At 38.7% G+C, this 14101-nt stretch overlaps 1 protein-coding gene across 5 annotated transcripts in view; it reads right to left on the bottom strand.

Annotated features, from left to right (window-relative positions):
• ubr3 (ubiquitin protein ligase E3 component n-recognin 3) overlaps positions 1–14101 on the bottom strand; it is a 412017-nt gene that overhangs the window by 338497 nt on the left and 59419 nt on the right. For all 5 annotated transcript variants that reach the window (XM_064329864.1, XM_064329859.1, XM_064329863.1 and 2 more), the window contains 6 exons: positions 3603–3733; positions 2845–3073; positions 1336–1515; positions 678–811; positions 338–424; positions 165–230 (listed from right to left, as the gene is read on the bottom strand). In XM_064329864.1, the coding sequence (XP_064185934.1) occupies positions 165–230; positions 338–424; positions 678–811; positions 1336–1515; positions 2845–3073; positions 3603–3733 (827 nt within the window). The remainder of the gene's footprint in view (positions 1–164; positions 231–337; positions 425–677; positions 812–1335; positions 1516–2844; positions 3074–3602; positions 3734–14101) is intronic.

The raw sequence follows: 14101 nt of genomic DNA, 5'->3' as shown, positions 1-14101 counted from the left end.
CTGGTCATGTGCGGGGCTGTTCAGATTCAAGTTTTGTTACCAGGGGGTCAATTCAGGTTTGGGTCCATTTCCATTCATTTATGCACATCCGGCTCATGGAAGGAACCCATGGGTCTAACCTGAAGACAATGAACCTATGTAGACCTCTAGTCACCTGTACTGACCTTGCTCAGGAACATGGCATAGTAGCGGTGGAGAGGCAGATGAAATGTCACTTGATTGGGAGTTGGCTGAAAAGAAAATGACAACAAGTTTTGCTTGTGTGACATTTCATATGACTGCAAATGGTTATATAAACACCTTATGTAAACACTAATTCATATGTAATAAGATGTACCTCATCCACAAAGCCAATTGAATCAAACCACAGTTGCAAAGCCTCCAGACAATACTGCACTACCGTTTTTGTGTACTCCTGTGTTTCCTACACAAAAGAACAAACGTTAAATCACAGTTAGCGACAATTTCTTTTTTTTTTTTTAAACAATGAACAAATCACACACTGGCTCTTCATATAGCAGCTAAGTTGTAAACATCTAAACTACTCTAATTTAAAGGAGATAAAGTAAACTACAAAAATCAATGAACAAAACACATTGTTCAGCAAACAATCTGCATGATTTGGGGTAGAGACAATTGAAATGGTTCTGTAAATGGCAATGGGTGGGTGGTCTTACTTTGACTTTGCAGTGGGTTATGAGCCCCCACATGGGCTGGGCACAGGCCTCCAGCTCTGCTGCAAAAGCTGCATAGTAAGTCTGGGACTCGAACTCCACATGTTCATTCAGCTCCCTCTTGTTCAAGTTCATACCTAAAACAGCCAGTACACAACACCAAGGCCAGATCAGGGTGGTTACTTCATTGTGATGACCACATAATATCCAAACCCCTGCCAATCGATCAAGATGAACAAATTAAGATAAAGAGAAAAACTTCCTGTTTTTAATGTTTTAAGTGTAAAGGGAGCTGACAAATTCAGTACTGCAGATTGGAGCAATCAATCAGCTAAGCTCAATAAAAGGAACATGTGGCATACTTAAACTTCACCTTTTTAAACTGCCTATATGTTATTTATATGATAATGGGGGATGTGGAGACAAGTAGTGTGTGAATGACATTTCTGCTGCCTGAAGACTTCTCTGGCACGCTTGTCTTCTGTCTTCTTCAGCTACCATTTTATTTGCACACCAAAATATTTGCACACCTCTAAAAAATGGCTGGTTTGTTTTGCGTAGCAGTCAAATCCATGGATTTGTACAAAGGCACAGCTCAGACATGTGGGCTTCGGTAAAGTGGGGGTTGATCAGAGTAAGGCAAATTCCCAGGAATACTTACCTTGGAAGAAGGACACAAAGCTCATCCACAGCATGAGCAAGGAGTGGTCCTCCAAGAACTTCTTTGCTACACTTTGGTGTGAGAGAATATTAATAAAATCGCTAACTAAAGGCCAGTATGTGTTGTTTTTCAGTAGAGCCTCTGCACAGTTTACCACCACATGGCGGCTATTCTCTTCATCTGAAAAAAAGAGAAAGGGGGCTGTGCTACACAGTTGTACATAAAAGCAGTGATGAGAGAAGGAGGTTTTGAAAGCCTAAAACAGATGAAGTAATGTTATTAAGTGGCATGTTAATTTGAGTCCATCATAGTGTTTTCTCAGGGAGAGTAAAGTACTGCCAGCTTCTGCTAGTTCAATCCATTATGGGGCTCACAAAGCCACTCTGCCATCACACATAATGGGAATGAGTAGCTACTGCCTGGTGGCAAATTTCTTTCACCAGTGTGAGCATACTTGTCAAAAACCATATGCTAAAGGATTCCCACAGCTTGTAACTTTTTTTCTCAATGGGTCAAGAATGAGACTATTCCAACTGAGAATGTATAAGGAGAGCAAACTGGCCAGGATTGTGACTGATGACTCACTCTCTAATTACCATACGTTCCAAACCTCCTAATTTTGACCCAGGAGACTCTCAAACTCATTGCGCTCACGCAGTGTCTTCCCAGGGTCAACATTCAGCCGAATTTTCCCGTTTTAGGACAAATTTAAATACATTGTATTTTTTAATTTGTTATATCACAACCTCTATATGCAGCATGTAGGCCCTATGACTCAAATTCTCCTGTTTCCACCTGGATGACAACAGCTATTTCTCACACGTGCAACCAACCTGCTACCAACCCCGCGAAAGTGTTGCTACGCCAAACAGTAGTGTACCAACACTTTCGCCAGCTGTTGCCACAAAACAAAGCTACCAGTTATATAGTTATGCTCAGCTAGCAAATGAAAACAGTCATATTATAGCTTTTATGCCTTTTATACACATTTGTCTTTCTGTTAAACATGATGTTGGTATGTCTGTCACTTGCACCTCTGCAACAGAGAGCACAGGAGTGACTTCCTCATTCTTTACTTGTCTTTCCATGATGCATGTTTGTAACATAGAGGAATTTTTTATATTTTAATGCTTGTAATGATCAGAACAGGCTAGCCAGTTAGCTTTAGTGCTGTCATTCCAGAAATTAAACATGACAATAATAAGTTTGTCACTTCTGTGAATAAATTATTTCACTGTATTCCAACTGTACATTAACCTTTGTGTTCAGTTTGGTTTAAATAACACATTACACTCTTTGTCTAAAGAGGGACAGGCAGCTGGCAGGGATCCAAAAGACTTCAGGTGATCAGTAATACCTGGGTCCCAGAGCAACTCACAATTAGCAGGTGTGTCTCGGTCTTCATTTGCTTCCAGGCATACATTGTTTTTGTCAAGGAGTTCAGAAGTCTAAAGGGGTAAGTCTGTATATTGGGAAAATGTCTGTGTCATGCATCCACCCACAGCTCACCTTGAAGTTCACTTTTGATAAGGCAACTCTCCATCATGTAGAGGAGGACTGTGACCATAATGTCCAGCAGTTGGCACTCCTCTGTCATGTGGCGCGCCAGCTCCTCATTGCTGAACAGCTGCACGCTGATATGTACTATGCGGTTGGACATAGTGTCTGATTCATTGCTTTTCATCAGCGTTTTCATGATGAATGCATAATGTTGAACAAATGTTTTGGTGAAGGCAATCTGGAAACAAGGAAGCATGTGCTATAACTTGACGGAATTCAGTTAAAATGTGTTTAACTAACAACAAAATTAATTTAGAGCATTACTTCAAATAGACGCTTGCTAAAAATGGAGGTCTCAAGCTGCTGGGAGGCTGATGTGCTTATTTTGAGCTGCATATCAAGTTTTGTTCTTTGACTCATGTCTGTGCAGGCCTGACACAACGATTATTGCCACACTCCAGTGTTATTCAAGTTATGGGTTGCGGGGGAGGATGTCAGAATGTATCAGTTTCTTATTTTGTGTTTCTTCATAATTACAAAGACAGAAATCTAAAATGCTATTCATTTAATGTTGCTGAGCACAGGACATCCTTAGGAGTGTTTGGTTTTCATGCAGTAGATATTAAAATTATACATTCAGGACTAGTATACATTCAACAATGCGAAAATTATAACATGCATTTCTGTAACAGCAATACTGCATAAAGAAGCGCATGCTATCATTTTCAAGTCAGTATGCATTTCAGCAGGTAAACTTGCAAACATACCTTATAGTCTTGATCTGGCAACATGTTCAGTAAAAATGTAACCATCTTCTGTGGAAACTCATACTTTATGGTCCAAAACAGCAACTCCTCCAAAAAGCATTTATGTTTCAGAGTATCCATTATGGTTGGATCTGGAGAAAGAGGTCAAAGGGCTTGCAATTGTTGAAATAATCCTCCATGTTGAAGTGTAACTAAAAACAGTTTGCTGATACATTTCAAGAAAGGCTTTAAAATGATTTAAAAACTTAACTGGGCTTGCTTTGATAAATCTTTTTTTTTTGCTCAAATGAAGTCTTAATTAAAGACTTCAATAAAATACGGGATGGACAGACAGAAGGACGGACGGAAGGAAGGACGGACAACCCGAAAACATAATGTCTCCGGCCATGGCTGTGCCATCACGAAGGCATAAAAACAGGCATGTACAAGTCTTAAAACCCAGGAATTATTGTAAGAATTCCCTGTCTTAAATAAACCATTATCTCCAAAAGTATGCACAGTACAGATATGGTTCAAAGTTTGACATAAAAATTACATCTGTACCAAAATGACCAAACCGTGATCCTACAGAGGTCTCTCATAGTAAACATGCGGGACATATACATTTTGTAAAACAATAAAGAAATCCAAAAGTCACTTTGTATTGGGATGGCAGGTATGCAAGTATGCCATTTCGCCAAGTTACGCCTTGGCGGGGCGGCATGCCCCATACATATACAGCACAGTGTTTGCCACTTTTCAGGGTTTCCTATGACAGAAATAACCACAATGCCCACAGACTCTCAGCCCTTTAAAACATTCATTTCTGTACCTTCTGACCCCATTTCTACAGACAGAATTTACAAACAACTTCACATGCCCGCACAATAAAGCCCCAAACTTTAGGGGATTTTGCATTTTCTCCATCTTCTTATTTTTCCTGCCAGATTACATCACCTTAATGCTGTAAGCCCAGAAACAATGTCTCCCCATTGGACACCAGCCAATCCTTAACCTACACCAGACAATCAAAATGTCACATACACACGCAAAATGGACTTATATTTTTTCCCCAAGAAAATTTCCAGTCTTGACAGCTAGTCAGTTCATGGCTCAGTGGTAATGTTGCTGTCTATGGATTGTTACGGGGTCAAAGCCCTCCTGGGGCAAATCTTTCATTTCTTATACATGCTTATTTCCTCACTAATATTTGTATATTACTTTTCAACTATTGCTTTTACACCATATCTACCCGGTCTTTCACCGAACGTATAGACTGTATTATGACATAACATCTACATGTTCAGTTAACCGGCTACAATATAGCCAGGCCATATGGATACAACCGGAGCTCAGCTGTGCTTACTAGCCTGTCTTCTTTAAAACCACAGGCACATTTAACCAAGACAGTGGTGCACTGGTAACGTCACTGACTGGAAAGCACAAGGTTGGACGATCGAATCCTGCATTGCCTTCAGGCAAATCTTTAATTTCTTACTCTAACATTTTCTTACACTTACATTCACTAACTAATAATTGTCTATTGCTTTTGAACTATTGCTTTTGCACTTATCAGAATATCAGAATCTTCAATGCAAATGATTAGCAAAAGTCACTCATAACCAGCCACATGCATTTCATGACGGCACATATATTGACTTTTTATCTTAAAAAGTTACACCAGCTGACCACTGTGGCATTTCTAGGTTAAAATATGGTTTCTAACTATATTTCTTTACCTGGCTACTTTATCAGCAAATGCCATGTTTCTACATTCATGCTACCTCGCCCTGTTGTCCATCGACCCACAGACAAACAATTAGTACTTACGTACTGTCTGCAACAACCGATTAAAAACATTCAATTCAGAAACATGACTTATTTATAATTATAACTAGTAGTCTATGTGAGAAAAGTACATTTGTATAACAGTTTTCCTATGTAATTTCACACGTTCCTTGAACAACTACATATGCCATCAGGGCGGCAGTGTGGTATAATGGGTAAGGAACTGGTCTTGTGACCTAAAGGTCTCAGGTTCGATTCCTGGGTAGGACACTGCTGTTGTACCCTTGAGCAAGGTATTTAACCTGCATTGCTTCAGTATATATCCAGCTGTGTAAATGGATGCAATGTAAATTCTATCTAAAAAGTTGTGTAAGTCGCTCTGCATAAGCGCATCTGCTAAATGCCTGTAATGTCTGTTTTATATACTGTTCAATAAGGAAACTCATCTTGCTCATGGTCACTATGTTTTCTTTGCACTAGTCTGTGATCGTGTCAAACTTCACCTACATGCCCATCCTGCTGATAACATATTGTTTCAATACCTCAATTTCATCACTTGTCGTCATTTCTCTCGTTATACTGTTATTTTCTGATATGCAAATATTTCTGGGAAATACGTATGTGCTGCTATTCTCCACTGTCAAGTGTTCCCATTTGTCACAATTGTTACCTAGTTCTCCTTCTCAAATTCTCACATAAGGTCAGTGATCTAGCTAAGGAAAATACCGAAGAGGAGTCCTACCTACAACTTATCAAAATGCCGTATAAACCTTAGAAACACTAAAAGTGTATCTCAGACGAAATAACAGAAAATGGAGCAGGACAGAAGGGTACACAAGCTGTGACCTAGGGAGCTCAAATGAAACGAGCTTGCTGATAATTTTGTCAATGAAGGCTCATTGGATGGCTATCAAATCAGTGAGTACATACACTGGGGGGATTTCTGTTGCGTTTCTGATGGTGCAAGCCTATATTATACTTACGCCACCGCACCCTTTGTCACAGGCATTATTTTACATACACAGAAAAGTGAAAGTACTAAACATGTTGGACATGTAGTGGAGGCAGAAACACTGGAGGTATTCAAGGCCCGGCTTGATAAAAGCTAGATAGTATCTAACACTGTAAGTAAACTAAGCATTAAGTACAGTTTAGTGGTAGGAATAGACGAGCAGTGTTGGGCTGAATGACCTGTTTGTGTTTGTGTTGTGTTTTGTCGCGTTGCATTTAATAGTAACATGTTGATCAGACTGTACAAATTCACACAAGGACAGCCATAATCCACAACCGTTTCTTAAAGGGTTACTTCGCATTTTTATACCCAGTACCACTGCGCTACACATGAGAAATTATGTGCTTTGCTCTCGCAAAATCTCGCTCTGCCTCCCAATCAAACCAGTCTACATCCGGAACTGCCGATGCTGTATGCGTGTTTGCATGTACAGTATGTATGTGTACGCATACTTCTCATACTCTACATTTATAGGCATTACTCTTATCACTTTCTCATAACTAACACTTAGCATAAAGAAATGATATCTGAAAAAAACAGGTTTTCAATGTAAAAAAAAATACTCACACATACAAAGCACTACAAGTCATTAACACTTCCAAAATCTAGGCTTGCCATTAAAAGGACTGTTATCAAAATTACACCAAGTTACAATAAAAAAATATTGGCTACCTTAGCTAACACAAATTAAACATGCTGTATTCCAAAGCAATGTTGCCACTCAATGCTTCCTACATTCTGTCAAGTAAGTTGGCCCTGTGTTTTTTCATCTTACCATGTGAAGAGAATGTGGTCATTCAAACTTTTCAGTGTCAAATCAAAGTATCACATAAATAAATGGCCTCATGGAAGAACACAGCATTTAACTGAATGTTCTCAACAGCTGAGGAACACTTACACACCACAAAGGATAACCTTATCTTCTTTTTATCTTTCCATGGGGCTCCCGCCCCTTATCTCACCCTGAGTTCAAAGACCGCTCCAGCCCGTTTCCTCTGACTGAATCCACGGGATTGCTCCAGTCCTGTCCTTTGCTCCATGGTCATGCATTGCTTCAGCCCTGTTCCTACCTTGCCTTGCCTCAATGCTGTCTGGACCACCAGATCCATCATCTGGCTCCTCTAAACTGCACTATTCTGACCTATACCATTTGATCTTCTATTGTTCCGGTTAGCTTTCACCTCAGCTGTAACCTGCTTAACCCATTTTATTTGCAGTCTGCTACTTTACACCAGGCTGGCCAGGGGAGGATGGGCTCTCCCTCTATAGCTGGGTTCCTCTCGAGTTATCTCCCCACTGGGAGTTCTTTACCTTATGTACTTGCTATTTGGGGGACTTGTGTTTTCTCAGTCTCTTGCCTTGCTACTGTGTAAAGTGTCTTTGTGACAGTTCTCTGTAAAAAGCACTATAAAAATAAAACTGAACTGAATTGAAATTGGAATAGTCAGTTCTATTGAGGGTGGTACCCCCTGGATACCCACAATACAAATATCCTTTCTTAGTTCTTATTATTTCTTTATTCATTCACTCTTTTTTCAGTCAAAAGGTGTCCTTCTGGAAAACATCAATGTATAAAACAAGTTCATAATAGTTACTTGTCATACACATTAAATTCACTTAGAAACAGTCAAACCACTTGGTTTTACCTTGCTCATTGCTCCGACATACTTCTTGCAGTAGTAGCTCTCTAATTATCTCCACCAGGCGAGAGCGTGTGTGTGTGTTTCTGTATCTGTCCGCAGCTAATCTCGCATACTACTGGGCCGATCAGTCTAATACTTGATGTCCATGCTGACAGCAGGCCAAGGACCTGAAGTCTCGGATATTTTGCAAATCGGTCAATGACAAGTATTTTATTTGAATTAATTTCCATCATTCTCCATTGAAATACATTGAGCGCTAACTCCTCACTCCTCCTAATCGGCCGGTAGTGATCAACAACTGCTTCCGTTTGGAATAAAAGACCACCGATGTAAAATGTCAATTTCAACGTTTTAATGGCAACAAAATAATCTGGTAACTAACGGGGTACGTTAATGTTTGAATCTGGCAACTATTTTGTTGGCATTTTCATGTTGAAACTGATATTTTACATCGCTGGTCTTTTGAAATTGTTCCTGTCCAGATTTGAAACGAAAGTGCCGGACTATAACGTCCATGTTAGCTCTATCTAACACATCGTGGCTGATATGAATGAAATTAACTAACATGTCACCACCTTTAGCATCACTTCACTGAATCTGCGTTTTTGGGATTTTCAGTGGCACATGGTAAAAACATGTAATATTGTATTTGTCTGGTTGCATTGATTGTGTAACCTCTATTGTTGCATCAGCAAAGCTAACACGCCTGGCGGAGATCTGCACTCTACTGAGTGCACTCTTCTAGTTTGTATATGCAAACAGAGGCTGTGTGAAAGAAGGCAGTCTCTCCCAGCAATGCTTTTATTAATTCTCAAAGCTTACAAAAAAATTTCACACAAAATGCACATATTACCATTTCATTTTCCTTCCCATAGGAACTATTTTTCATTTGCACAATTCAGGTGAGAAATGTGAGAACTCAAATCCATATCACACTGTTAACACTTCAACTCACGGGACTCAACGACAAACAGCAGCTTGCGGTCAAATTACCGCTGCTCTTATTTTAAAAGGTACATATACAGGAACGTACATTTTGGGAACAGGCTATTCGTGTAGCCCATAACATTTTTGTGTGTAACAGAGTGAAATTTATGTTTATTCACAGAACATACTGTGCAACTTAATAGTCATATAGTTTTGAGCACAGTCTATAGGCTAATGTCATCCATGTTAGTTTCACATAGGATATATGGGAGAGTCGGTATAAATGTAACATCAGAAATGTAACACGATCAATAACTTTTTGTGCACTGCAGCTATAGTAGCCATTTCAGAACTGTACATATGCAATTCAGTCCTCTACCAAAGGATGAATGGAAAATAAACCACTATCTGTTCACATGCATTTATAATAAGCACACACCACATTGGTCTGTATAGTAGGCCATTTGGTTTTGTTTGCTTTTAGTGGATAAATAGGCTTTGGCCAAATTCATTCAACTTTTCATTTATTGCATGCGAGCGTGGTGTGGGGATTGCTGGTTTAAGCAGCCACACCTGCCCTGGGTCAAGTTAATTAGACCTGGCTAATTAGATAATTGGTTAGATAATTGGCCAGGCTAATTGGACCCGGGAACAGGGGTGGCTGCACCTGTGCCTAATCGGTGCGCACAGGTTAAATCTGCCATCCTCACCCACACAAGGAGAGCCTCTCTGTCATGACAGTGTTTGACATCTGCTCCTTGGCTGTAACATCTTGCTAACCTCGCCAATAAATGAGGATTTGTTTGAACATCGTCTCCCTGTGTCTCTGTGCTGGAGGGCCCCTTGGAAAGCCGCTTCGGTGGCCTGTGGCAGGCTCATTTGCCACAGTGAGATAGCCCAACTTGTTCGAAATTTAACAGTCTGTTGTCAACAAGATAAATGCCCCCTTTTGCAATGCTGTAGAACATTAAACATAACTTCCTTCACAGGTCACTACATTGTCCTCATGCCACTTTGCAGAACTTACAACAGTAGGCTACCAAGAAGTTTTGATCAACAGTAATTTATTGTAATGGTAGTAAAAATCCAACATAGGCCTAACTTATATGACTCAATTAAGTTATGAAGGTAACTGAAATAGGTAATGACTACTGTCAGGTCAGAGCCGTTTGAATTAAAATTGCAGTGCTAGGCAAAATATTTTCTGAGTAAATAAGCAAAATCCAAAAACTGTTATATTTATATGGACTCTCCCCTCGGTCTGCAATAAGTATACAGTAAAATTGTTTTTAAATTTTGTCTACAGTCGTGTCTCACCTGTCAGAATTCAGTACCTTGTTTATTGAATAAGGGAAATAACCAATTATTGAAATTATAGAATTATTGAAATAAACCATTTTTAAATAAATTGATGTGTAGAGAATAGTTTTTCAATGCATCTTTGTGAGAGACTGGTAAAGATGTGTGTAAACAAGAGATGCCCACAACAAGCGAGCAAGGGTAAAGTGAAACCTGACACCACAACATTTTGTATAAAAATTAGTTGAAGAAAACATGTCTTAATGTGACCAATGCTTTTAAAATATACTGAACAAAAATATAAACACAACACTTTTATTTGCAGCCATTTTAATGTGTTTAAATAATACCTCAAAGATTTTTTCTATGTGCACAAAGATCTTATTTCTCTCAAATTTTGCCCACAAATTTGTTTATATCACTTTTAGCTAGCATTTCTCCTTTGTCAAGATAATCCATCTCCTGCACGTCATATCAAGATGCTGATTAAAAGTCATGATCACTACACAGGTGTTCCTTATGATGGGATCAATAAAAGGACACCCTAAAATGTTGACTTTTTGTTGTTCAACACCATGTCACAGATGCCTCAAGAGTTAAGAGATCATGCAATTGGCATGCTGACTGCAGGAATGTCCTGTAGAGCTGTTGCCAGAGTAATGGGTGTTTATTTCTCCACCAGCGTTGTTTCAGAGATTTTGGAAGTTCGTCCAACAGGCCTCACAACTGCAGACCACATGTAACCACGCCGGCCCAGGACCGCCACGTCCGACTTCTTCAACTGCGGGATCGTCTGAGGCTAGCCACACGGACAGGAGTGGGACAATATTCCACAGGCTACAATCAACAATTTTATCAATTCAAGGAGTAGGATGCGAAGGAGATGTCTTGTGTTGCATGAGGAAAATGGTGGTCACACAAGATACTGATCGGTATTTTGTTCATTTCATGGTATCTTCTTTTTTGGGGAATCTGTGACTAACAAATGCATATCTGTATCCCCAACCACATGAAATCAATAGGTAAGTACTTAATTAATCTATTTCAGTTGACTGATTTACATTTATTATCTTTGAACTCAATAAAATCTTCATAAATTATAAGTGTTGCATTTATATTTTTGTTCAGTGTAGTACTTATTGTGTCTTTTTATTTATTTAACATAAGGGGCATAACTGGCCCTACCTATGGGCACAAGCAACCCCAAGGAGCAGTTGTTGGAGTCAATATGTGCCCTTCATGCTAGCGACTGAATTATTCATTTATATTTTAATGTTTGTAACGATCAGAACAGACTAGCCATCTAGCTTTAGCGCCATTTTGCCAGTTCTGTCAAATATGGTAATAGTAAGTTTGTCACTCCTTTGAAGGGATTATTTCATTGTACATTAACCCTTTGTGGTTCAGTTTGGGCCAAACTGGAACATCCTTTTTAGCCAATCAACACTGAAAAATGAAGTGCTTAAAATGTGAGAATAGGCTGCATTGTGTTATCATTAATCTATAACCATTTTGATATCGGGTGACTTTTTAAATGAAATAAATAAACATTAAAAGAAAAGATTCCACAAGTAATAAGCTAAATAAAAGTTTTCCCTAAAATTACACACGACTGGCTTCACCTGTGAAGTGGTCTAGTGGATTAAAGTTGATCCCGATTGCAGCATTTATTCTCACAATTTTTCTACACCTTTGGTTCAGGCGCAGGTTACTCTAAAGTGCAGCCATGACAATTTAGCCTATTCTCCATAATGCAGGGGTGGCAATGTTTTGGACATATTTATACAATTATACAGGTGCAGCAATTTGTTTTATAATTAGATTATCATTTTGTCAGAGAAGTAGAACACAAGCAGTATTGTGCTAAAACCTCACAACCTCACAATTATTGAAAATTACAATGATCAATTAATTTGGAAAATTCTGTAAACTGGTGGAATAAATAGTGTGGTTGCTTCAGCAGTTGTTTAGCTGTTAACTGATAAAGAAGTGAGAGTGCATATTGAAACCTTACCAGGATAACCTTATGACCATTATTGTAAGGGTTAATTTAATTGGCGAGCTATAGCATGGGCAAGTAGGATAAATCCGGCATAAGATTATTATTATTATTATTATTATTATTATTGCTATTATTATTATTATTGTTATTATAATAGTAGTAAAACTAGTATTTGTTGTATTATTGATGTGCTGTTATTATTACATCATTATTGACATATTATTCTTCATCATACACTTCTGTAATAATAATAAGAAGAAGAAAAAGAAGTATTCACTTTGTGGTATACAGGATCTCATAAAAAAACACATTTTCAACGTACAAAAATGCCAAGTTACTCAAAAGTATTGATATCAAAATGACGCCAAGTTACGGTACTACAAACGATATAGGCTATCTTGCCTCACCGAAATTACATAAGATGTATTTCAAAGCAATGCTACCCAATATTTCCTCAATTCTTTCAAGTCACTTGGCCCTGTGTGTATATAAGCATGCAGTACATAGACGGGCCAAACATATGTGTGGATGGCTTTCTCACAGTCAAGTCATTGATTGAATAGGCATCTATATGTCCAATTTGTATTGGTATGTATGTATTTTGGTGCCCAGCCTTTCTGTTGCATGAATGATTGTATGTTTCTTGGTATAAATGTCTGTTCGTAAATGTAACATGCTGCGAGGGAAATGTGCATGGGGATAAAAAAGTTCTCTATGTATGTATGTACAATATGTATTTTACATGCAGTATTTATTGTACGTAGCAGATATACAATAACTTGTACATTTACTCAAATTCAGTTCAGAAGCAAGTATAAACATGTTTTCTGGAGAAATATGCTTCCTGTAGTGACTGACCAGCAGGTTTCTACATGAATTTCAATGTGTTCCATGAGGCAATACAAAATATTTGACACTTTGATCTGACACAAAGTTTGCATGACATTGTAATATGGTAAGATTACAAAACACAGGGCCAAGTGACTTAAATAGGAAATATTGGGTAGCATTGCTTTGAAATACATCTTATGTAATTTCGGTGAGGCAAGATAGCCTATATCGTTTGTAGTACCGTAACTTGGCGTCATTTTGATATCAATACTTTTGAGTAACTTGGCATTTTTGTACGTTGAAAATGTGTTTTTTATGAGATATCATTTCTTTTTGCAGCGTTTTATTACGAGAGTGAGAAATGCGAAGTGACCCTGCAAGAAACGGTTGTGGATTATGGCTATCCTTGTGTGAATTTGTACAGTCTGATGAGCGTGTACCGTTTAGAAGTTTCGGTTTGCTATACATGTAAAACAGTGGCTGTGACAAAGGGTGCGGTGGCGTAAATGTAAACGCATCAGAAAAGGTGAAATATGGCCAGTGTATGTAGGCTACTCACGGATTTGACGGGCATCCAACGAGCCTTGATTGACAAAAGAATCAGCAAGCCCGTAGAATTAGAGCTCCCTAGGTCGCAACTTGTGTACCCTTCTGTCCTGCTCCGTTGTCTGTTATTTCGTGAAGATGCACTTTTAGTGTTTGTAAGGTTTATAAGGCATTTTGATAGGCTTATCTGCAGGTAGGAATCCTCTTCGCTGTTTTGCTAAACTAGAACCGGAAAACATGATAGTGGAGAATAGGAGCAGACGCATATGTCCCAGCAGGCTTTGCATATGAGAAAATAACAACAGCGTGAGAGAAATTAGGACGAAATGATGCAATTGCGTATTGATTGACATGATCACGGAGTATAGTGCGAAGTAAATGGAGTGACCATGAGCAAGCTTATATTCCTTATCGAACGGTAGGCTATATATAACAGTCGCTATAAAGCGCCAGCTGCTAAAGTGGAGGGTTA

Source organism: Anguilla rostrata, chromosome 3, assembly GCF_018555375.3.
Source record: "Anguilla rostrata isolate EN2019 chromosome 3, ASM1855537v3, whole genome shotgun sequence".
Lineage (NCBI taxonomy): Eukaryota > Metazoa > Chordata > Actinopteri > Anguilliformes > Anguillidae > Anguilla > Anguilla rostrata.
The sequence above is the reverse complement of the archived record's forward strand: the minus strand, read 5'-3'. Positions and strand labels throughout refer to the sequence as shown.